The sequence below is a fragment of the Cydia fagiglandana genome, chromosome 2, assembly GCF_963556715.1.
Source record: "Cydia fagiglandana chromosome 2, ilCydFagi1.1, whole genome shotgun sequence".
NCBI classification, from domain to species: domain Eukaryota; kingdom Metazoa; phylum Arthropoda; class Insecta; order Lepidoptera; family Tortricidae; genus Cydia; species Cydia fagiglandana.
In genome coordinates, this window is record NC_085933.1 from 9,395,565 (window position 1) to 9,422,035 (window position 26,471).

Consider the following 26,471-nt stretch of genomic DNA (forward strand, 5'->3'; position numbering starts at 1 on the left):
TCTAACAATTTTATTACAGATCGGTTACTCGTAAATATCTACAGATCAAGTGATAACCGGCTATATGATCCGAGTAATCCTTTTAGCTTCTGATTTTCATTGCGTCTATAAAATGCTAATTAAATAGTTACTCGTTTAACAAGGAGGCAAAGTTGTTGTGCTCCTCGGGAAGATTTTTCACCGCACCAACGAGAGGAAAATGCTTGCTATTGAACACTATAAATCCAATCCAAATGAATGCTATTAAATTATTATTCAAAATCATCACTTAAAAGTCAATATCTCCGGCCAAAATAAGGAAACAACTCAAAATTTTCATCAAATTACTTTGCCACTTCATTCATGGTGTGATGAAACAACATTCACTGTCTTCTTCAATTCTGAATGATGATGAATATAATTGAAAGTGTTCTTGCGCTTGATACATAGATACGATCAACCGATGCAGATAATCGCCGGGTAATGCCAGGGTAAAAATAAAAGGAGCGTGTACGGGTTGTGACTTTCTATTTTTATACGAGAGGAGAGGACGCGGCGCCGGCGCCACAGCCTCCAGAGGTGGTTGCTGCGCGCGCATTCCGTCAGCGCTTGCGCCTCGGGCAGCGCGCGCGCACGCCGCTCATGTATCCCGGTTTAGTGATCACGATATATTTAATCGATTTATTTACGATCAAAACTTCGATTACCATTTGGTTGATTTTTGATAAAAACTTTAATTTATAATTATGTTTTAGTGAATCGTACTACATTTTTGTTTTGTTGTTGAAATTGGACAATGACTGATCTGGAATGCATTAGGACTAACTGGCTAGTGCTTGAAGTTGATTGACGTTAGATTATAGATATTATTATCGGAGCCGGTGTTCGCGCTTCCGCAGTTAGCCCGGCTTATAGCAGGAAGTGGCAGGACTGCCTGAAACGAGGAAATGGGTGTCATAAGAAGGAAAAAGCGTAAGTGCACTTTCCCTTCGGAAACAATTACGAGTGCATTAATGTTTTATGAACCAGTCTTAAATTATTACATGGAAATAATATTTCATTAATTACATAGGTTTGGTACATATATGTTCCTTACTTTATTTCAAAATAAATTAATTGAAACGCAAATTTCATTTAGTATAATAAAATACTTAATTAAGTATTTTGCCCAGAATCGTTTTATAACAGGTCACTCACCTTATTTTAGTCTGTTATCGCTCGACATGTTTCTATCCAAACCACCTGCAAATCAGCATAAATAGACGAATGTTATGTGAATGACCCTGAAGAGATCCAGCTTCAAATATAGTAAAATTATCTTGGAATTACCCGGAAATTTATTTATTGTTTTGGTTGGTTTTGGTGAACAAAAAAATGGCGTATTGAAATTAATCTGTCAATGTAACCAACATAATTTTCTTTAATATATCCTGTCAGTGTTCTGTGTGATATGTGTGTGTGTATGTATAGAAATAAAGGTCAAGAAAGCTACCTGTTTTATATAATGGCCATCATTAAACAATAGTGTTAACGAGTATTTGTGGTCCAACAAAAATAACTTTGACCCCAGTATAGCTTTAGTATGTGGATTGATTAATGTATTCTAAATTGGCATAATTTTATAAAAATATGTGTCATGTAAATATTTATTATGCACCGTTAGTCGTATAAACCGGGGCAACATCCTTCAAAGGATCGGTCAGAGCATCTGTTGTTTTATATAAAACCGGCCACCCGCCCACCACCTGGCGGCGAGGAATCGTAAACCAAATGTAAAATGCAATGGACTTCATTAATGGAAGTTCACGCTCATTACAACATTTTAACGTATAAATATTACCACCTTAGATATGGGGTGCAAATTATCAAAACAAGTTGTTAGCTTTCGCGTGACTACTGAGATTGTGGATATAAAAACACTTTAAACCGTTGTTCCAGTTTTTAATCTAGCTCAATAAAATACCACACAGTATTATTCGTGCAAAAACACTTTGTCAAATATGCTAATTCTCATTGTGGGCCAACCGGTACCAGTGCATAGAACGGCTCGTGCCCAGTAATATTAAAATAGCCTGCCATTTCTGCCCAATGTGTCATATGTAATATGTTTTTAAGAGAACCTGCTTAATAGCCATGTCGCCGAATGAAGGTGAAACAGTAATCTTATACTTTGTCTGTGCGGTCATCGCTCACATATTTAGGCAAGACTTATGTTGTTTGTTCTGCGTTGTTTCGTAACTTGCAGTGTTTCGATAGATGGTTTTATTTTGGCGTCTTCAAGTGCGCTACTTGACTTATCCTCATTTACTATTTGTAGGCCTTTAGTGATTGTGTCATCTCCCAATTTAGGAGAGTACAAATTCCTACCAAGGTCATGATTTTCGTGAATGAGTTTACTTTAATGGGATGGGATGTTAACAGTGCTATATCAATGCGTTTATACGGTCAGCAAGTAAATATAAAGGGTCTTAGTTCTATGTAGGTCACATGAGCTGTACATGGAGTCATTCGTATTTTGGTGTTAATGGTGTTATTACAACTATCCCGTCATTGTTGCTGCAACCAACAAGAAATTAACATTCAAAAACCAACGTAAATCCATGTTTTACGTCGATTAACACACCTAAACTTATAATTCAAACATCATATTGAACATATCTTTATACTGCACAAAACTCGCATAGCAAACTTCGAGAGGTAATCCAACGAATATGCACTCTGCTCCAGTATTAATATAATGAAATATTACCTGATTTGATTCCTTGATCGGTGAACCTACGGGGTAGCGGAAACTTCTCACAGTAAACACTTACACCCCATTACGCTTCACCGCCTGCCATTAAATCGAATTGCCTGCGTTAATTTAACGTTAACGGCCCGCCTCTTACCTTCAATCATCATAATTGTAAGTTCTCACATTGCTGCTGCATTTTCTCAGTTAGACCGAGTTCATTAGGTACACGTTAACATTTTAGTGTAATTTGCAATTTCCTAGTTATTTTAATTAATTTAGATAAGCAAGCTTCAATCGTTACAAAACGTTTATGGCTATATCCTGTCATTATGAATACATATCAGATCTACTTGTTTTCTCTGTTTCAAGAAAATTGTTGATAGTTGTTATTTATTTAGTTCATAATTTTAGTGAATTTATAGTGCAATCCCAATTTGGTTCTAATCAAAAGTAATAGCTTCAAACTGTACCTTACCGTTGTTTATTACTACAACATTAAAACGTATCAAAGAGAATGTTGAGCCAACGTGTTGTTATTTACGCAAATTGAGCCCAAGCCGAGCGCTATTTGCCGCAGCATATGAACGCTCAAGATATAATCGCAAGATATGCACTTTATCTCTGCTACACGTGTAATCTTGTGCAAATACTCGATAAGGTAGACTGTATTAAATCACCGAAACAGACTTTCACCTGTCCGTTACATTTCGATTGAAACTAAATTACCTCCATTCCTAGGAAACAGCATTCCCATTAAAATAAGACTACTGTAAAACGAGAGTCACGAGTCCCTCAGTGGGCCTCAGTGATATCACGACCAGTTGGAAATATAATGCACAGTTGCGTTATTATTCTATTAAGATGATCCGGGGGTGAAAGTATCGTGACTGATTGGCTATTGTCGAGAATACTACTCGGGACGCGGCTCCGATGAGCCTGGACCATGATTTCACTGCCCCTATGTTTGTTTATCTCATCAACTGTATCATTATCGTGAGAACAACTCTGACAATGCGTCAGATCATTTCATATTCAAGTTAGAGCTGATTTTACCAACAAAATTAACGAAGCATTCCAAACGTCGACGACTCTTTAAATATTTTCGAAGTCGTTTTATTTCATCGACATCATTAGATTTGACCGATACATAATCATATTGTAACGTTAAAAGCATCAGTCAATGTAGCCGAAAGCGGCTCGGAGAGAACGTAACAATGGATGTATCTACGTATACACCTAATGGCATCGTTTAGGGATTGCCCCGCCAAAGCTTGGACGTGTGAAAGTCAAATTCTTTCTCATTCGGTGAACTTTGTCGCTCAATGTCGTGGCGAAATAGTTCGTGATCGCATGGTAACCTTGTGACACTGCATTATGCAGCAATGCATCCTTTGACACATTGCTCGTGATCTATTGTAATTTAGCCATAATTACCGCCAATGGCCGCTGCATTTACAACGCCCACGATCAATTAAATGGACCTTACGACTTGTTATAATTTAGCTTAACGTGTCTGCAATAGCAGTCACTATAGCTGCACTGTTATTGTCTAACATTAGTGCACCAATTAGAGTAGCCGACTAAAGACATTAAGCTCGTTAGCCTATTGACTCTGCAAAGTTTCTCTAAAGCATTTATATAACTGTTTAGTCCGTCCGCATATGCAGTTTAATTACTATTTTTCCATTGCGTATTATGAAATTCGTTAGGAAACAATGGTCGGTGCATAAAACGAGATAACGTGTCTGTATCTTCGACGTTCCAGTTTATTATTGATCGGCTGTTTACTGTTACGGTTCATTGCCTCTTTTAAATAGAGCTGTCCCTTCCTGGTCGCCATACATATATAGATGATATTATCAATTTAGACCAGATATGCTTCAACCTGTATAAGATTAATGATAGATACTTACGGTATCAGAACAGTTAATATACGGTAATTATAAGCTTGATTTTATGATGAGTAAAGATCACGATATACCTATTTAGATTAATATTATGTCATATTTCTTGTGAAAGTGTTGATGAGCTCTGAACCACATGAAGCTATAATAACTTTCATTAATTATATTAACGTCGGTTCATTATAGCTTTAAAAAACCTTAATAACTATCTCCCCTTATAATACAAAAGTTTAAGGTTGGATTACACATTACCTACACAAACACTTTATATGGAGCACGGTTTTCGGTTTTTGAAATGCATAAATTATAACTGAAACCACACATATGACCGAGACAAAATTGTAGGTATTTAATCTTTACTTCATACTTAGCCATGAACATGAATACAGATATACGTGCAAGAAAATCACTCGTAAGTAACTAATCGTTAATATCTGGGAGATATAAAAATTTTAAAAATGCGCGTTTTCCCAGGGTTAAGTCCGGGCTAGATCGATTTATCGCCCCCGAAAACCCCCAAATAGCAAATTTCATCGAAATCGTTAGAGCCGTTTTAGCGATCCCCGAAATATATATATCCATATAAATAAATAAATAAATATACCAGAATTGCTCGTTTAAGGGAATTAGATTAGATAGGTACTAGAAAATTAACAAAGTGTATTTTTTTAGGTGAATCAGTATCGGACCGAGCCGAGAGCGTCACTCAGTTGGTGAACGAGCAGCGATGCATCGAAGTGCGCATAGCGCGCGCCGCCGGCGGACTCGGGCTCAGCATAGCGGGCGGTCGCGGCTCCACGCCCTACATCGGCGACGATGACGGCATCTTCATATCCAGGGTCACTCCCAACGGACCCGCGTACTTGGCGGGCCTTAGGGTGAGTACTAGTAACCCTTGAGTCCTGGTTGAGAGCATTATGGCTCCTCTACACGATGGGCCAACGCCGGCTACTCCAAGGGACGCAGCCATGCGGTAGAATGAGATAGCAATATCACTTGCTCCCTCTAACGCATAAATGCGTCCCTTGGAGAGGCCGGCGAAGGCCCATCGTGTAGAGGACCCATTACATTAACTGGGAACCAGGAAAACAAGATTATACGGTCTGTATTGACACTCACTGTTTCTCATCCAATGAGACGAATGGAAAACAATTTTGACACTATGTTTATATTGCCTAAAGTAAACAGCAACAAATAAATAAGAGCATTATGAATGGAAATTAAACGCTTTCTTAACCTGATAACCTGAAACCGCTTTCTCTAAATATTAACTGAGACTTCCATAAAAAAAATCAAATAAGCTATCTAGACAATCGCCTTCAGTTTCTAGTTTATTTGTAGAATAAGGTTAATTTTGCATGTCAATAGCATTATAATAACTCATTCCTAGCGTTTTACAATATATAACATTACATATTCCAATAAGTTTAAAATCATCTCTCCCACGCACGAACCAATCCTTGACCGGTCAGGTATGCTGCGAAGCCATTGTAACAGGTAATCTGACTTGATCTCTTTGGCTCAGGTTGGTGACAAGGTGCTGTCCGTAAACGGGACGTCAGTGGTGGATGTAGACCACTATTATGCAGTGGAGGTGCTCAAGGCTAGCGGAGCCACGTTGGTGCTGGTCGTCACGAGGGAATCACCAACCTCCACAAGGTAAAAATCGATGGTTATATGCGAGCTCGTTGCAAAATGGAGAAATAAATCGTATATTATTATTTTTGGACAAATCTTTTATTCTAAATGTGCAAAAACGTCTTAGCTTATCAACTTATACCAAGTAGGTGTACGCAATTATTGAAATTCGAAAAAAAATTTACCTACTTTAAAAAAATTGCCTGACATTACAAGTCATTAATATTCGCAGTAAACATTATTAAGAATGACATCGGTTAAAAGTGTTAAAACACACTTTTATGTGAGCATTATAAAGCCCTCTATAAAGGGGTCAACCCTTTATAGAGGCAACTTGAAAACAGTTTTATTATCTAATAAAATCTATGTCTATTATTGATATTAAGCCGCCATGTTGCCATTCACTTCTATGATTCAGGGCGCAGTGCATTTAGCATGTAGAAAATGCTCTTTTTTTTCCTCGACAATTTTGTGTTACAACACCGACTCAAACGCGTCCTCGCCGCTGAACGAATGATTTTCAAACAAACCGATGTTTCAGATCACCAGTAATTACGTTACTAATCGCTTACCATTCGCCGTTAAAGTTCTTCTTACTACCATACAATACAGTGCATAATGGGCCTCCGCCAAGATTTGTTTGACGTACGTAATTTGAACGAAATATCTTCCGGAACATGGTAATCGATTTTGTGCATTTACTTGCAAGTAGAGCGTCTAACAGGTTCAGTCCAGGCCGAGCTTAGCGTTGTTCTTTATCCGGGCCGCGTAATGATTTTACACAGTAAGAAAACAGTTTACAAACGGTCTGAGTACAGTTTTGTTTTTCACAGAACTCACAGCAGGGCTCCTAGTGGGGCGAGCCATCATTCTGTGTCAAGCACGACCGACACGGTGTCGACCTTGGAAAACGGACAGGTAAACTATAACAGTGCTTACTGTGTTTATATTACTACTTGACATACATATGAGAAGCCAATAATTACATTAATCAAATATATAGTAGTCATATTTAAATTTTACAGATATGTAAAGAAGATGATGTCATGCTGACGAGAAGTTGAAGTTTTACATTTAAGATTTTCTCATATCGAATATTTCAAAGTTTTATTGAACAGATTTTACGCTGTTAGCTGGTAACTCTTCATAATTATTATTCGTACTAAATATAGAAATCGAGACAATAATAGATTTGAATTTAGAAAGTATTCATTTTATCATAGGCATATGAAAGTTGTCTATAATTTATTTACTAAGTACAATTAATCGACTGATAACACAACCATTCATTCATTGGGTCACAGCTGTGTGTCACATGTATCATGACTATCGATAAGTATTTTAAAGCCGTTGACATTTGTTAGTTACGTTGTGCTCTGTACTAGAGCAGGGGTCGGCAATCTTTTGAAAAGAGCCAACTGCAGAATAATTCAGTTCTAGGAATAACAAAGAGCCACTTATTTTATATTCACTAATTGAAGAGCTCAGTGTACATTTTTTGGGTGGCTTGAAGAGCAAGCGTGCAGGTTAGGTTAGCTGTGGTTTGCCGATTGTTAACCAATTTGTAACTCCCACAGATACCGACAGGACGTGGCATACCCACCAAACCGCTGATAATCGGCAATGCATACGCGCAGGAGTTCGAGCCGGAACAGAAACCCTCCAACAACAATCAGCATGTCAACTTCAGCCCCTCGCCCACCGCCCACGTCACCACCGACACCTACCACCGCCTCGAAGCGTCCCCGCCGCCGCTTACGCAGCCCTACATCCCTCCAGGTAAACATGATTTCAACCGCTAAACCTCCACGTATATAAGACAATCCATATCACAATACTTAATCAAATTACATCTTAGGTATACAGCATGCATCAGAACGAAAGGCAAAAAAGAGACCCATTAATGTTTAGGTCATACTGAGCAACTTTTACTATAGGACCAACCCCGAAATCGCGAAAAAAAAATGGCTCCAATAGGAAATTTCAACATCAGACCAGCAAAATGTATGAAACATCCAATTTTATTTCCGCGTTTCCGGGGTTGGTCCCATAGTAAAAGTTGCTCAGTATGCCCTAAACATTAATGGGTCTCTTTCTTTGCCTTTCGTTCTGAAACACACTGTATATTTTGTCATTCGTAACTTTCATTAGTAACACTGTACGACATAAATAATGTATAAACTATTCTAAGCAGTAATGCAAAGGTTGTCTTGTCCTGTTACCATTTCTAAATATGATTTGATTACGCTTCCACGGCGTAGTTGAACGAACCGATTGTGAATAAAAACACGAGAGTAGCTTATCAGTCGATGATCTAATGTTGTCTTAACACGTTTTAGGGACTGACGTGGAAATTACAACACGCTCGGTACCTTCTGAAGTTAATTTGTTTTTAACTATGATAATTACTAAAATCTTTGTATCTTTTTTGCGAACAGCTCGTACTTACTCGTTTAATTAATATCATAATCATATTCTGAATTCTTCATTAGTATTGGTATGTCAGCCATCCGGTTTGTAGGGGGACCATACGGAAATGACGATAGAAAAATAAAACATTAAGCGATTTATACACACGACATGTTATGTTTAATCCGTAAGATGTATAAGATAACATTATCAACTCGTGAGTCATGATGTCATCATGGTCACGTAATTTAGTCATTGTTATGTTTATAATCGATTGGGTGTGTAATGTTGACCTCGATTCAAAATTCTTTGGATGTACTTAAAATCAAAGTCAATGATCATGCCGTTTATGGCTCGATAGCACTTTAATACGGTTCCCGGTGTCCAACAATTAAGGTGAAGGTTAACTAAATGGTTGACCTCTGATTTGTGTAGTAAATCATGTTCAATTGACTGCCAAATAATGAATCTGGAGTTTTCCTGTGTTAAATTTTTGCAAGTCATTAATTTGTCGTTTCTATTAACCATCGAAGTATATTTATATAAGTGGTTTACCGGTGAACAATCGCTAAAAAGCGTGTAATTATTATATAATGTTAAATATTGGAATGTATAGCCAACAGATTTGTGTTCTTTGCTGTTATGCTATGATGCGTATCAAATTTATCTTTAGTTCGCATAAATTTGTAATTGATTTGAATAGCCGTTGACGTAAATCATGTTCATGTTGGTCCACTTCTTGTTAATCATCATCATGATCATCATTTCAGCCTATATACGTCCCACTGCTGAGCACAGGTCTCCTCTCATGCGCGAGAGGATGCGAGGAGGATGTGTTCTTGTTAGTAATTTTAACAAAGTACAGGGTGTCTGAAAGTTGATATTTTTTTGCGAAATAAATATTAAAGTAGAATATAATTTGAATTGCAGCATATCAACAGAAAGTCCTAGTCCACACGACCCTGATCCGCGACGGAGCCGGCCTCGGGTTCAGCATAGCCGGCGGCAAGGGCTCTCCGCCGTACCGGGATGACAGCGACGCCATCTACATCTCGCGTATCTCGCCGCAGGGCGCCGCCGCCAAGGACGGCAAGATGATGGTCGGGGACAAGGTCGTTTCGGTGAGTTACGCGATTTTATATCATAAGTACTGGGCCACAAGACCCTGATCCCCATGGTAGCCGGGCTACGCCTTAGCATAACCGGGGATAAGAGTTTTGCTACCCGTGCCGAAGATAGTTTGAGATATTGATGACCGAAATGAGAGTGACGTCATCTACATCTCGCTCTTCTCGCCGGAGGGTGCTGCCTCCAAGAACGGCATGATAACGCCTCAGCATAACCGGGAGTAAGAGTTTTGCCACACGTACCGGAATGAGAGTGACGTCATCTACATCTCGCTCTTCTCGCCGGAGGGTGCTGCCTCCAAGAACGGCATGATAACGCCTCAGCATAACCGGGAGTAAGAGTTTTGCCACACGTACCGGAATGAGAGTGACGTCGTCTACATCTCGCGTATCTCGCCGCAGGGCGCCGCCGCCAAGGACGGCAAGATGATGGTCGGGGACAAGGTCGTTTCGGTGAGTTACGCGATTTTATATCCTAAGTACTGGGCCACAAGACTCTGATCCCCATCGTAGCCGGGCTACACCTCAGCATAACCGGGGGTAAGAGTTACCCGTACCGAAGATAGTTTGACATATTGATGATGACCGAAATGAGAGTGACGTCATCTACAATCTACATCTCGCGCATCTCGCCAGAGGGTGCTGCCGCCAAAAATGGCATGATAACGCTTCAGCATAACCGAGAGTAAGAGTTTTGCCACCCGTACCGGAATGAGAGTGACGACGTCTACATCTCGCGTATCTCGCCGGAGGGCGCTGTCGCCAAGAACGGCATGTTAAAGACAAGGTCGTTTCGATGAGTTTCGCGATATCATACCTTATACCGAGGCAATGTAGATTTATTATGTTGAGTTAGGATTGATAATTAATATTAACTTATATATAGACATCTAAGGGCACTCTGTGTTTTTTTTTAAACACTAATCTGAGCATTTGAGACAGTAGCATCTTCAAATTATTTTAAAAATAGTTGGTTAAATACTAATGCATATTAAGTTTTTTTTTATTGAAATGTTATCGTTATGCGTCATGAATGTGGAAACTGAGTGGACGTACAATGGGTCGTAAACTGTAGTTTTTATTCTTTTGCTGTACATTTATGACGATTAAAGCGAAGGTCCCGTCACTATTGAATTACTTTCGAGAGTGGTAATAAAATAGCAGAAATAGGATAATTATTTCCATCGGCCGGTACCTATCATTATCAACTCGATTGTTATCTAGATTGCACCGCGTTACCAAGAAACAGATGGTCGATTCTGCGAATAGTGACTAAGAGCTTATTTAGAAGTCGCGTGAACTCGAATGGTTATGTTTACATCCAATTCAGCCGACCAATCAAATAGCGCAATGTAATGAAACTCGCATGCGAGTTCTCGCACCGTTTAAATAAGCCTTAAGGGTGGTATTCCACCTGTCCAATTAATTTGTCCAATGTGTATTTTGTCTCACATTTTGCTTAATGAGAGAGTGAGATGCAATGACATTAGACAACGATATTGGACAGATGGAATACCACCCGAAGTGTCCAACGTAAAATTGCAGATCAACGGTGTGGAAATGGAGAATGCGCGTCACGAAGCAGCGGTAGCGCTGCTCACCGGCCACGAGCGGTTCGTGCGGCTGGTGCTGCAGCGGACCATCACCCCCGAACAAGGTTCCTGTCATACCCTATCATCACTACACCTTATAAAACAAAGTCCCCCGCCGCGTCTGTCTGTATGTTCGTGATAAACTCAAAAACTACTAGACGGATTGTCATGCGGTTTTCACCTATCAATAGAGTGATTCTTTTTTTATTTATTTAATCCATAAATAAATTACATTGTAATAAACGCACTTATCTTCCAAACTGCAGAACAGTTTGTTGGCAGAAAAACTAAGTCTACCCTCAGTAGCGTGCCTAGGGTTTTGGAGTAGGGCAAGCCGAAAGATATGTTTTCGTAATAACTGTCCAATCTTCACTCTTCGGGGTCAAATGCATCTGCTAGCGTGACGAGGCGAGCTAATCATAGCGCACGTCTGCTACGGAATGAATAATGTCATTTTGTATTTTGTTAGACAAATAGCTCGAGCTTGGTTTGTCGCTTTGAACATGTTTTTCTAGAACGCCGTCATATTTTGATAGCAACGATACAAGTTCCAAAAAATTGCCCCTATTTAATGAAGTGTTTGACTCATCGTGTCCTCTAAAAGGAAGTTCTTGCTGTGCTAAATGGCACACAATATCGACTAACCTCTGAAAAACACTACGATTGTTGTCAACACGCATGTTATGTTTTGATATTTCTTCTGATAATTGTCGCGACAAAGAGGCCTCGATCCTTTGTTTCCCAAAATTGCTAAAAGAAATCACTGCACACATATGTTTACCGGAATTCATGTGCCTCTTTATTGCTCCAGATAAATTATTTAAATCGTTATAGCCAGAAGTATTCCAAACGTTAATATCGTTCGAAAAAAATATGCAACACCAGCAATACATCTTATTTGTATGGGAACAACCAACAATCCAATGAGTTTTGTAGACGGCCCTACAGAAATTTCTCTTACGCGACTGACTTGACTGAGAAATACACAAGTCGGGTGTTGGTTTTGCCGCGGAAATTAGGTCCCGTTTTTCGACAAAGGTCAAAGACTTTACCTTGTTTTGGTTGACTAAAACGTGGACGCATTTCAAACCGTCACAAGGAACCACTTCTTGATCCATTGTTAACACTTATTAAACTAAGCGCCACAACGATGAACAAATTCACATTCACTATTTAATCAAATTCACTTAAACAAACTTTCGTTACTTTCGACTCGACCACTGACTCGGCTCAACTAAATAATAATACACTTGAAGTAAACGCGAACGCGCGCTGTGCGAACTTATGCAGCTAACTTCACACAAAATCCAAGCATAAATCGTCTTATAAAATTGCTATACATACCAACAAATAGTTACATCGTTCTTTGACGGTTTGTAGGCTGATAGTGCCCAGAGCGGGACGAAAAAGCAAGCACGGTTGCAAGCCAACGAGTGCGAGTTCGAGCAGGATAGCTAGAACATCCTCCGCCTGATTTAGTTCGCGCGGACGAGGCGCCACGCCGCGGCATAATTTTGCAACACGCTCGTGCCGCGGTTCGAGGCCGCTGTGGCTTGAATTTAATAATACGGGTTCGTTTGGCGCGCGATTTTCAAAATAATCTTTATTGATCTTATCACTACGTAATTTCGGTAAGGCAATTAGTTGCCTTAGGGCAAGCCCGGCTTTTGGGCTTGTATGGAAGTCCCGCCACTGTCTACCCTCCACCATACTCGTATCTTGAGGAAGGTTTAGGTGTATAATTTGTTAACCCGTGCGAAGCCGGGGCGGGTCGCTAGTTTTACACCATAAATCCCTTAGACCTACGTCTCCAGTTGTCGTCGGACGCTGAGCAGAGCATAAGTAAATATTAAATAAAATATAATAATAAATTAGTTCTTCAATAATGTGACGCTGTGAGGACTTGGTATTATTAATATTTACCCAGCTCGCAACGAATCCATCTTATCAATCTTTTATTTTATCTACTTGTCCCATATGTGCATCTATCATCATAAATTACAACTTTCAAATAAGACAATGCATTCGTCACGTGATTGTACCCGATAAACCAGTCCATGACAAAGTCTGCAAAAAAAATTGCAGAGATTTGCGAATTGCTTTAGTATGCTAGGTAATATCATCGCCCACACTGTTAACTGTACATCAGTGGACCTTATGCCTTTTGTAATAAGGTCCACCGATATACAGTTAACAATTTAAGGTGGGAGTGATGTGTTAGGAGTGTTGCTGTTTGTACATATCATGAAGGTGAAACGATTTTGACGTTCTTGAAATCGTATGTAGCAAATTATAGCAAAAATCGTTCGTATTCATACATGTCATCTGTTACGTATCTGTATAAGTAATAATATTACTTAAATGCTTTGGTTAAGTGTTGCTATTTGTACATATCATGAAGGTGAAACGATTTTGACGTCCTTGAAATCGTATGTAGCAAATTATAGCAAAAGTCGTTCAAATTCATACATGTCATCTGTTACGTATCTGTATAAGTAATAATATTACTTAAATGCTTTGGTTAAGTTTTATATAACTACTTTTGTCTCGTTCAGGCGAAACGCTCGCGCGCAAGTCAACGTCAGACGAAGTGAGAGAGCACAAGACCAGCCTGCCGAATGTGAACGCTCCGGCACAGAAACCCACCAATCACATCAGTGCACATGTAGCAAATCACACTCTACCGCGTGACACACACGTGCATGTCGCACCCACACAGACACAGGCACCAGTACAGCAGACACAACAGCATGCCCAGAAACAGACCACTTTTGCACCCAACGCGGTCCCGCCGCAGCCGGCGCCGAGGAGGCTGAGCCAACCCAACGGACAGGTGAGGCCTAGTCGAGCCCGTGCGACGCTTTGACAGCCTCTGTCTTTTGAACCACTGCTTATAGTGCCGTTCCCTCCTAAATTTAAATTCTTGGCAAATTTTACTTTAATAAGCTGTAATTAAATTTTCAGAAAATACGCACAATTGTAGTTTTAGATTATGTTTATATTAAAGCACGTATTTTTAGACACGGTAGTTAAAGTAGATCATTAGTAGCTTAAAGTAATGTCAATAAAATAAACGAATAAAATTACCAACCTCTTGAACGCTGTACGATGTTATTAATAATGATGTAAACGAATTGTTACTGCAGGCCACGAAATCGTCGACTAACAGCACTAGCACGCCCTTAACCCCCGGCGCCAATAACATGCACGGATCTACTGACGACGTGTTTGATGACATTCAGGTAAGGACCGATTTACTTGATGTAATGCCCAACGTTCGCAGGTGATGGTTACATATCGGTTTAACACGTTCACATCCCGTGCTTGTCTGATACAGCTTTACACCATTATTATACGTATTCTATATCACTTTATTAGTAGCATTTTAACGTCACGGTTTCCAAAATGGCGGCGGAAGATGCCGCGTCTTACGCGTCTCGAAATATAGAGCTCATATTTCGGGATGGCGAGACCCGGTTATCCTACGCGAACGTTGATAACAAACCGTTGGCATTTAAATCTGTACATTTCATGTTAGTCCACGTTAACGTAACATTATTTTACTTTTTTCAGACACTTAGAACAGAGACAACGCACAATCTTTAGCGTGATGTTTCTCAAAGCTATTTGTGTGATTTGCGGCACCGCATGGACAGTTAGATGAACATTTCAATTGCAAATACATTGAAATTAAAAACTTCTCTCAATATTAGAATGTAGCATATATTTCTGCATATATTACTGCATGATCAAAGGAGCACCGGTCAAGAATATGCAAGAATACATTATGCGCGTATGTAGAAACGACTTATTGCTGAATGGGATGAAATAGCATGGGTTAGTTTCGAAAAGGTTTTGCTTATAGGAATGCATACTCTAATATTATTATTCAAGTAAGTACCCGACAGAGGATGCTTCCTGTTCTAAATTTAGCTCATACCAGACGATCGCTACTTACAGTAATCTGATACAAATGTGTATATTCACATACTAAGTGGAATGTAATGTCGTCAGACATTCCAACCTTGATCAAGTGGGGTGTGTTATCAGTTTATCGAATCTTATCGCTTTAGGGCGATACGTAGTACTTGTTGTTAATAAGTAATATGGCTCAATTCCACAGACAACTGAGGGTACTCAGAATGTTGTATGTTTTTTCTCCCTATCCGGTAAAACAAAAATCTTACGATTATCTACAATATTTAATCAAAGCCATTTAAAAACAAGACAAGACAAACAAAAACCAAGCAAGATGGCCAGACGTTGTGCCGGTAGATGACACCGCGCGATCGGTAATTGTGGAGATCCCTGGGGGAAACCAGAACTGGACTCTTACCACTCTCTCTCTTACTCTTACTCTTCTTTTCTTGGGGGTGAGCTATTTAAGTATTTAATTTACCTTATAATTTGACATGTCTTACGTCATATTATAAGGCAAATAGCTCACCCCCGCTGATCTCTGCTCATAACATAAAGCATGGTAGCAGCATCAAGCAGCAAGCATCTCGCAGGTTTATACTGTTTATAGAGAAAAACGCAATATCTGAAATAACTTATGATCATTTGACAGATAATGTACTTACTAATTAGTTCTGAGGACATTTTCGCGTTTTCATGGTTGTATCCCGGGTCATAATTTGGAGCTTAGGGTTTTCTCGGCGATGGAACCCCAAATATTAGCGCAGGTCCTATGTGGGAAAAGGCTAATGTCATTTGACTTCTAATAACTACAGACCCTAGTTCAGTGGTGGGCAAAGTTTCTTCATGGGGCCCATGGAGGCCAGAAAGTTAAGGAAATTTAAGTGGAGGGCCAGAATTGTAGCCAAAATTTATTTTGATTTGTGATAATCGGAGGCCAATGCCATATACTAATTATTTGATAGGACCGGCGGCGGGCCGTATAAAATCCATTCGCGGGCCGGTGATGGCCCGCGGGCTGTACTTTGCCCACCACTGCCCTAGTTGGACATTTAACTGTTCACAGTTCAATCTTTTCAACCAGGTACGAATAACAATAAACCGGGATAATATCTTAATCTACTTTCCAATACATTGAAGTATTCACCTCAATCACCTCTCTCACCTATCTAAAGTCATACCTCGGCCTATTTGTTACCCGACTCCAATTTCTCCGGTTGTGCCTAGGTATTTTTTTTTAAATATGTTCACCGGTTACAGGCGGTTTACTAGCGCTTCTACGCACATCAAAACATAATATGAAAATAAGTAAAGGAAAGGGCACGTTTGAAACCGTTAAATTAAGCAACTAAAGTTGTATCAAGCAACCCCTGCCGGGTCTCTGAAGAAATAAATTCACTGGCTACTGTAATTTAACCGTTATCATCGACAAATCATGCGGTGTCAGCAATGAAACTCATCAGTAGAGCCAACCTGTATACCCAAATTGTGACCTAAACGAGTTCTGTGTCTGATGTGAACGTGTTAAACGCGCAGCCCTCTCGGCCGATAACGAACGAGGAGTTCCAAGCGATGATACCGGCGCACTTCCTGGGCGCGCGCCGGCCGGCGGCGGAGCCGGTGGAGCGCGGCGTGCGCGTCACCGTGGAGCGCGCCGCGCCCGCCGCGCTGCTGCCGCCGCCGCCCGCCGCGCTCGGCCGCGTCACCGAGACCATCACCAAGTCCACCTTCACCGAGACCACCGTCACCCGCATCACCGACAACCAGCTGCTCGCGCCGCTCATCATCGAAGTAAGATAACACGGTACCACGCTCGGCGTTTATACGTGCCCGCTTCGTACACACCGATACTGAATATTCGTATCCGTCCCGTTTATTTGATGTCTTAGATTCTGGCTTATTTGCCTAGCTTTCAACCAGTTGTTGGGACCGGTAATGGTAAATTTGCAGTGAAATACAGCACTCGACCGGTGGTGGCGGTTTGTGAGCCCGTTTCTCAAAAGCTTGTAACTTGTAATACAAGCGAATGTCACTTTTTGACAGCTTTTGTTAGAAAAGTACTTCCACTTGTATTACAAGTTACAAGTTTTTGAGAAACGGGCCCCATATTGCCAAATTTTCATAGCAGTTTACGCTTTTGGTGGTGTTGCCATATTATTTCAGTGCAGACTTACATAGCCAGATCCTAATAAAGTAAATGTAAAGCGGGCACATATTATCGCCATACTTTAGAGCTGTTGACCAACCGCCTGTAAATAAGGCTTCGACGTTGCACCGAGACACCGCTGCTGCTGCACGCTCACTCCTAGAAAACGCTCATTAAAACTTACGAGTTATTTTACAATAACTAGGTTCCTAACTGGTAAAGTGTGAATGTTTAAATACACTTATCTGGTATTTAGGTATGCCTAGACCAAACAAACCGCCTCTAGAAGTTAATCAAAAAGCGGACACGCGAGATATCATCAATTGTCTCTCTCGTACGATTCTTAAGAGCTGGATTGTTTTTCTCACATGCAAAGAGTTACTGATTGTAAGAGAGAGGTAAAAATAGAAGAAGAGGCTAAGATAAAAACGTGTCCGCTAGTTTGACAGCCGAAACAGATGGCGTTGTACAATATGTTTTCTGATCACTGAATTGTCGAAAGTCAAATTTTGACAACCAAAGTTACCGCGTAACGTATGAAGCCCAATAGCGTCATCTCGTTTATCTGACAAATTCGATGCACGAAATTGTCTTAGACTTTTCTCATTTTACACAATCAGTAAATTTTTGTCACAAGTGATTGAAATTGTCTGGCATTTGTGCTGTTGGTGCTGGGCATAGTGCAATTCCTCGGATGGAGAGCTACCATCCGCTTGGAATTGGCTTTGAAAATTAAAATGCCGGTTATCACTTGAATTGCTACAAAAAAATACGCACTTATTGCTTAAAGAGGTTGCTACAACTAAACATTTGGTTAAACCATTGTATAAAATTCCACCTTAGAAATCAAAATCTATTTGCCAGCTCAATCCTCCAAAGAGATTACTTACCGTTAAAACTACGCTTGAAGCTTCAAAGCTCCAACCACTGACCTAATATATCGTATTACAACAGAATTTCCTTGTTGCAGGATGTGGTTTTGGTAAAGGAAGGAGGCTCTCTTGGATTCAGTATCATAGGTGGTACGGATCATTCGTGTGTGCCATTCGGGGGAAAGGAACCTGGAATATTTATATCTCATGTAAGTATAGCCAAATATTTTAATTTATATGTTTCATTGTAAAATTCTAATATATTACCTAATGAAACTTAAGGTTTAAACTTAAAATACTATGTATTTACTCTTTTTGTGAAAGGATTGTTTCTGAAATAAATAAGTAAAATAACAGGAGGTAGAAACATTGTAGACAGCCCTCACTTTAAGCCAAGTTACATTACACCCTGTCATTTTAATCGATTGAATAAAAAGAGTATTTTTGTGTGGCGAACATTGAAACACTGCTTTGGGATGTAAGTACCCACATTGGCAGCATTGGCTTACGGTTTCATGTGTTTAACTATTGTGAGGTGAGATGGGATAAGATGAACTGTGGACAAGACGCACACTATGACGATTCCATGAAGACTTCTTGACCCGGTGTTAGTGGTGTTAGTTTTACCCCGGATACAGAAGGACTACAACCCGACTGCAATTTGTTTGGCCTGCAATGTCGGTGTGCAGGTACCATACAAGTTGCAGTTGGGTTGCAGTCCGTCTATACCGGCTCTAATAGTCAAACGGCACTTGAATGTGAGTCTAAACATATCGTTCAGGTGGTTCCCGGCGGCGTGGCGGCGCGGTCCGGCAAGCTGCGCATGGGCGACCGGCTGCTGAAGGTGAACGGCCACGAGCTGACGGGCGCCACGCACCGCGACGCCGTGCAGCTGCTGCTGCAGCCCGGGCCCACGCTCACGCTCACCGTGCGCCACGACCCGCTGCCGCTCGGCTTCCAGGTCAGTACTACATGGTGATGCTTTACTGTCCGGTCCGGTCCAACTGTTGCTTCACAACAACTAGTGATCCGAAAGACTCGAGCCTTTTAGCTCTTTTTTTTTAGGGCTCGCCTCATCTCTTGACACCTAAAAGGTTAAAAGCCTATTTTACTAACTAAATAGAAAAGGCCTTAGCCTTTAGCCTTTTAGGCTTCTAGAGATGAGTCCAGCCCTAAAAAAAGAGCTAAAAGGCTCGAGTCTTTCGGATCACTAACAACAGCTTCGAGCCTAAGGCATGTAGCGCAGACAAACGACACAATTATCTTATCATATCAATTGTTCAACGTTCAAGGATGACAAGTTGTTGACAATCAAGTCACTTAATTCATGGCGCCGTGCAGCATCTGATTCAGTAATCGAACTTTTCTCTTAGTATGTCTGTGAATACTCAGTTGTCTGTGCTACGGTCAGAAGAGATACGTAACCCATGCCATTGAAAGGACAATTACCATAAGTATAGTAATATTTGTACCTAAGAGTATTTGAACACATTTGCTCAAATCTACAATTGATAAGGTTTGAAAACTAAGTAAATAAATATTAGTTGACATAAACATTTGTCAATCAACTAAAAACTCATTTAGTTTAAAAATGCACATGAATATGTATTAATTATGTTTTTAATTTGTATGTACTTACACGCAAGTAAGTCGCGCAGTGTTTTGCATGAAAGCGAGTGGTCGGGTTGTGAGTCATTGGATGACCATTAATATATACGTAATGTGGTTATTAGTAGACAGATTGAGTATTGCTTACCGTAGTATTTGGCAAAATTGCAGTGAACGAAACAGAAGTATTTGCATATTGCTTATCATGTAAGGTTTATGTACTTTAACTACAGAGGATTTTGATTTTGATGAAAACTTGTTTAGTAGGTATAACTGTCGCTTACCGCTGCAAGTAGTCAGAAAAGATACACGTGTACTCTGCCACATAATGTAGCGCATTATTCTCTTGCATCTTACACAGGCCGTCGATATTAGATATCTATTTACACACTGCAAACTTCTGCGGCTTGATTTTTATTGATGCAAACATACATTACCACCCGACTTATCTAAGAAGGATTAAAACGCGTACGTACATAAAAATTTAAGCCTATATTTGGTTACCAAATATAGAAGAATAATCAATCTGTCCCTCGGTCGGGAATTAGACCCGCGTAATTCATAACGGAGTAGCTTTTAAACATTTGCAATAACATCCAAATCATTGTTTTGTTCCACACGTGCACTCGACGACCGCGCGGCGTTCGTTCAGACACTCGTTCAAGTTGAGATTGTTGACGCAACTGTAAGTCCTCACCCGGCGATCTCAGACCTATGTGTGTTACTTTACCAGATATGTGTGTCGAAACCGTACCCCTCCCAAAGTCACTGTGCTCAGCTAACGTCGTTTTGAATGGTTATAGTATGACGCTTACACTCTACGTAGATGTACTTTCAATATTCAGTATACCCGTCCCGGTTTTTCTTGAACCAAAACTTTAAAATAAAATCAAGATTTGGAATAGCTACAGATATAACAAACGTAGCGCGAATGAGAAAGCATTGCCTAATCATTCAGTAGATGTTAGTGGATCCCCTATAAGTACCTAGAATTAAAGAGTTCAAATAGAAACCCTGTAAAATTTTTTTTTAAACAGCTTTTTACAAAAGACAAGTATTTTATTATTCTGTGATGTTGTCTTGTAAGTTCCGGGTGAAGTTAGACTGTCTTGTGCTAGAATATTGTAATGTATAGTGCATGAAATGTTGTGTCTTTTTGCATGAGCAGTAGGTACTTCATGTATTTATTATTTATGAATGACGAGAATGATGTATTGCAACTCCAGGATATGTCATATAATGTCAAGTTATTATAGTAATAACGTTTTACACTGTGATCCTATAGTATTTTTCAAATGGCTTGCCTATAGTGATAGCTGTTGTAGCTGTCAGCATCTGAATATTATTTATAACCTTAAAACGCAAAACATGCAAAATATGTATTTTTACGAATACTGTAACCGGACTAAAGCTATTAAAAAAATACTATAGTAAGGCCCAACCAATATTACATACGTCACTCCCTTTGACACACAATGAACTGCATCAGTTTTTCATTCCTGCCGAAGGTTTCGCCTCAGGTGTATAAAATCTGACATCGAGCCGTAATAATAACAATAACTACTATGATTTCGGAATCTTTATGTTAGTTAATCTTAGGCGATACGCTTAGTAAGGGTGGTATCCTACCTGTCCAATTTCTTTGTCAGTGCGTCTTACTCCCTCATTAAAGCAAAATGTGAGGCGCAATACACATTGGACAAAGAAATTGAATAGGTGGAACACCACCCTAAGTAATGGGAAAACTTTAATAAGCTAGTTTGTGACCAAATTGGTTAAACATTGTGACGTTTACCAAACAGGACCTAACGATAGTAAAGCAAGAGGGCGAGAAACTCGGTATGCACATAAAGGGCGGGCTGAACGGGCAGCGCGGCAACCCCAACGACCCCAACGACGAGGGCGTGTTCATCTCCAAGATCAACAGCGGCGGGGCGGCCAGGCGGGATGGAAGGCTCAAGGTGAGACCAACTTTTGGCCTTTTATTAGCTGTTTTCCCATAAACTGAGTCGACCAAATAATTCATATTATAATTATGGCACTAAAACCAGTTTTTGATTTTAATTTTGGATGTCAGTTTTGTGAAAATGCGTCACAAAACTATCGATTCCGGACACTTTTGTTTCCTTAATAAATGGATAGTCCTCGTAATTCAGAATAAGTAGATACCTATATCAAAAGCTGATTTTTCTAAACAAAGTAAATAGTACAGTTTTTTGGAAAATGCCCAACTACATCAATGATGGAAATATCCTATGATTTGAACGTTTGATATGTGTAGGTGGGCATGCGGCTGCTGGAGGTGAACGGCGTGTCGCTGCTGGGCGCCACGCACAACGAGGCGGTGAACGCACTGCGCTCCGCCACCAACGCGCCGCTGCACCTCATCGTGTGCCACGGCTACTCGCGCCCCGAGAAGTACCACGTAAGTCGCAAACATCCTCTATACATAATTTTGACTTTTAGATCATAATGGCTTGACCACACATGCTGTACTCCATACGCATCACGACTTTGCGTACCTATCTGATAATGTCGTAGTTTGGTTTGTTTGGCGTTTCATATACGCCCGCGTATATGAAACGCCTTCTTGTACATCCAGGTGACCCAGGTATATACCAAAGCTTTGTTTTCGATCGAACACTTGTAATTTTACGGTTGGAGCCGGTTTAGGTTTATTTGACGTTCATAAGCGTATTGTAATATGCCTACTTGAATAAACTATCTTTATCTTTAAAAGGAAAAACTGCACGTGAGTTTCGAAAATTTGAATAAACGGTGAAATACACAAGATAACCTCAAATATATTAAGTGATTATCTTTGTATCAAATCAGCCTTTTTTCCACCAACTGTAGCATTTCTCCTTTGAAGCTCGGTTTGCAGTTCCCGTACAGACATAAATGAATACGTTTCACTTTAATAATCACAAGTATTACTAAAATATTCGCATATGATACTTGACAACAAAACATAAACAATGTCGGGTTGCTGAGGTGACATCTGTCCTAACCTTTCAGTGTGCTTCCTCATTAGTCATGTTGACGTATAGATAAATTAATACAGTCATTATATGTTTTCAGACAAACAAATTAATATAGTTTTCAAACCTGTGTGACGTGATACGTCTAGGTGTACTGTTTAAAATGCACCACTCCCCCCCCCCCCCTCCACCTGACGCTCGACCCCCCCCACCTTGAAATGTGTCCCCGTTGGTAGTTTTTTGGCATTCTCACGAAAACTATAATAGATATCAAAAAAGTGTCAAGGACAGAATTAATCCTCATTAAATTTAGAACAAAAATGGTCTTATGTGTTTTATTATAAGTTGGACGGTATTCAAGCTATAAGTACTTGTATAACCTTAAAATAACAAAATAACCATACTAGTATGACGAAATGCAGAATATCTTCAAAACGGCTAGACCGATTTTAATAAAATATACCTAAAAAATCACCGCAGTGAAGCCAGCTATCAAACAAAAGAAACTACATCAAAATCGGTTCATCCGTTTTGGCGTTACGAAGTCACAGTTAAACACAGAAATACAATTTTTTTTCAACTGCACCCAATAATTTTGTAAACCGATTAATTTTGATCAATTATTTTAATGGGATCATGTCCTTTGAAGTTTTAGCTTTACGAAAAGTTAAAAAACATGGAAAACTGCCCAGTATTTTTCAAATTATCGGCATTTTCCCGATTTGTGAGTGGTTTCGTGTTATCACGCGCACGAGTTGCCCTTGACCCCTATAAAACGGGGGGTAGGGGAGGGGTTGTTATCAGTCACTTATCAGAAGTTGACCGGTACACATATCCACATATTTTCCCGTAAAGAAGACCTGTGAAAAATGGAAACCACTGAAGCTGAAGTCCGCCAAGTCGTCCAGCTCAGCTCCTGCAAGAGGGGCGTAGCCAACGTTCAGTAGCTGCCACGCTGAATTTAAGTCAATCTACAGTTTGCAGAGTTTACCAGAGGTTCCAACGGACTGGATCCTTTACTTCAAGACCAAGAAGCGGCCGCAAAAAGTGTACATCAGAGAGGGACGACTGCTTCGTTGTAACAACATCTCTCCGAGATCGACACCTGACAAGCGTTGCCATCCAGCAGCGTCTGCGTGAGATACGAGGAGTGGCTGCCAGTGAGTGGACAATAAGAAGAAGACTTAAGAAAGCGAACTTGACACCCAGGAGGCCTGCAACGGGGCCCAGATTGCTGGCGCGACACCGTACAGCCCGAAGAGAGTTTGCAGAAAATCATATGGACTGGACCATTGAGCAATGGACCCCAGTTCTCTTCTCGGACGTGTGCAGAATATGCTTGAATGGATGTGACCGAAGAGGAAGAGTCTACAGAAGGCCAGAAGAACGGTTCGCCCAATGTTGCTTCTCCGAAAGGGTCGCCTATGGCGGTGGATCCGTGATGTTCTGGGACGACGTTTCCTACGACGCGCGAACAGAGCTGGTTTTCGTGCCTGGCGGGGGCCGTGGCGCGACCCTTTCGGAGAAGCAACATTGGGCGAACCGTTCTTCTGGCCTTCTGTAGACTCTTCCTCTTCGGTCACATCCATTCAAGCATATTCTGCACACGTCCGAGAAGAGAACTGGGGTCCATTGCTCAATGGTCCAGTCCATATGATTTTCTGCAAACTCTCTTCGGGCTGTACGGTGTCGCGCCAGCAATCTGGGCCCCGTTGCAGGCCTCCTGGGTGTCAAGTTCGCTTTCTTAAGTCTTCTTCTTACTGTCCACTCACTGGCAGCCACTCCTCGTATCTCACGCAGACGCTGCTGGATGGCAACGCTTGTCAGGTGTCGATCTCGGAGAGATGTTGTTACAATGAAGCGGTCGTCCCTCTCTGATGTACACTTTTTGCGGCCGCTTCTTGGTCTTGAAGTAAAGGATCCAGTCCGTTGGAACCTCTGGTAAACTCTGCAAACTGTAGATTGACTTAAATTCAGCGTGGCAGCTACTGAACGTTGGCTACGCCCCTCTTGCAGGAGCTGAGCTGGACGACTTGGCGGACTTCAGCTTCAGTGGTTTCCATTTTTCACAGGTCTTCTTTACGGGAAAATATGCGGATATGTGTACCGGTCAACTTCTGATAAGTGACTGATAACAACCCCTCCCCTACCCCCCGTTTTATAGGGGTCAAGGGCAACTCGTGCGCGTGATAACACGAAACCACTCACAAATCGGGAAAATGCCGATAATTTGAAAAATACTGGGCCGTTTTCCATGTTTTTTAACTTTTCGTAAAGCTAAAACTTCAAGGGACATGATCCCATTAAAATAATTGATCAAAATTAATCGGTTTACAAAATTATTGGGTGCAGTAGAAAAAATTTTGTATTTCTGTGTTTACCTGTGACTTCGTAACGCCGAAACGGATGAACCGATTTTGATGTAGTTTCTTTTGTTTGATAGCTGGCTTTACTGCGGTGATTTTTTAGGTATATTTTATTAAAATCGGTCTAGCCGTTTTGAAGATATTCTGCATTTCGTCATACTAGTATGGTTATTTTGTTATTTTAAGGTTATACAAGTACTTATAGCTTGAATACCGTCCAACTTATAATAAAACACATAAGACCATTTTTGTTCTAAATTTAATGAGGATTAATTCTGTCCTTGACACTTTTTTGATATCTATTATAGTTTTCGTGAGAATGCCAAAAAACTACCAACGGGGACACATTTCAAGGTGGGGGGGGGGGGTCGACCGTCAGGTGGAGGGGGGGGGGGAGAGTGGTGCATTTTAAACAGTACACCTAGATGTATCACGTCACACAGGTTTGAAAACTATATTAATTTGTTTCATTTTCCCATACATTGATTACATAGAATAACTCAATTAAATAATATATTTTTGTCCTAAACAGACTGGTAGCGAAAGTGGAACGGCAGACACAGGCGGCTCTCTATCTCACTCAACGTCAAGCTTAGACCGGGATGATTCTGTACATCAGCACCAACAGGTAGTCTTTATATTCTGAACGTTATTATTATTAGCTGCTTTCTAAGGTTTTCTATTCGTAGTGACCTTTGATCCCCGATTCATCGAAAACAGCTGAACCTATTTGGAAAATTATATCTTGTCTTGTTTGAAAGAAAGGATTATACTTCACTGTTGGTCAGGTCATGATCTGATCCTGGAAAAATCGAAGGAACTGTTCATTTATTTTAAAGTCACTCATGATCTTTCTCTCGAAAAGCAGACGAGTTGGAGAGACAATTAGATTATTTAATTATGATAACAACAAGACATATGGAATTAATCATTTCATTTGCAAACATTTCATTATAACAAATTGTTTATAACTAGGAGCAGCAATTCCAAAAGGAGCTAGTTGAGTTTGAACATGAGAAACAAGTCGCAGAAATGAGGGAGAAGTCTACACCTGAAAAGGTAATACATTTTTTTTCTATTATTAGTGTTATTAGTTTAAAACGGTTTGAAAAAAATAAGATAATAATATTTTTCCTATCCGACTGACTTACTACTTATTTAGGTACTTAATGTACCTAATTTTACTGTAGTGTATAT

The 26,471-nt window shown here is 40.3% G+C and overlaps 1 protein-coding gene and 1 long non-coding RNA gene across 11 annotated transcripts in view; one reads left to right on the forward strand and one right to left on the reverse strand.

Annotated features, from left to right (window-relative positions):
* Positions 1–26,471, forward strand: part of LOC134675522 (protein lap4) — a 99,259-nt gene that overhangs the window by 57,380 nt on the left and 15,408 nt on the right. For 9 of the 10 annotated variants that reach the window (XM_063533814.1, XM_063533831.1, XM_063533788.1 and 6 more), the window contains 15 exons: positions 5,290–5,495; positions 6,143–6,276; positions 7,089–7,173; positions 7,833–8,034; positions 9,595–9,785; positions 11,337–11,448; positions 13,939–14,216; positions 14,530–14,625; positions 16,838–17,092; positions 18,418–18,528; positions 19,101–19,280; positions 21,730–21,888; positions 22,209–22,352; positions 25,807–25,902; positions 26,250–26,333. In XM_063533814.1, the coding sequence (XP_063389884.1) occupies positions 5,290–5,495; positions 6,143–6,276; positions 7,089–7,173; positions 7,833–8,034; positions 9,595–9,785; positions 11,337–11,448; positions 13,939–14,216; positions 14,530–14,625; positions 16,838–17,092; positions 18,418–18,528; positions 19,101–19,280; positions 21,730–21,888; positions 22,209–22,352; positions 25,807–25,902; positions 26,250–26,333 (2,333 nt within the window). The remainder of the gene's footprint in view (positions 1–5,289; positions 5,496–6,142; positions 6,277–7,088; positions 7,174–7,832; positions 8,035–9,594; positions 9,786–11,336; positions 11,449–13,938; positions 14,217–14,529; positions 14,626–16,837; positions 17,093–18,417; positions 18,529–19,100; positions 19,281–21,729; positions 21,889–22,208; positions 22,353–25,806; positions 25,903–26,249; positions 26,334–26,471) is intronic. The other variant, XM_063533823.1, reaches the window with a different exon arrangement.
* On the reverse strand, positions 491–2,993 carry LOC134675577 (uncharacterized). The gene is made up of 2 exons (XR_010099771.1): positions 2,868–2,993; positions 491–913 (listed from the first exon to the last, which is right to left on the reverse strand). It is a non-coding gene; the product is annotated as an uncharacterized LOC134675577 (long non-coding RNA).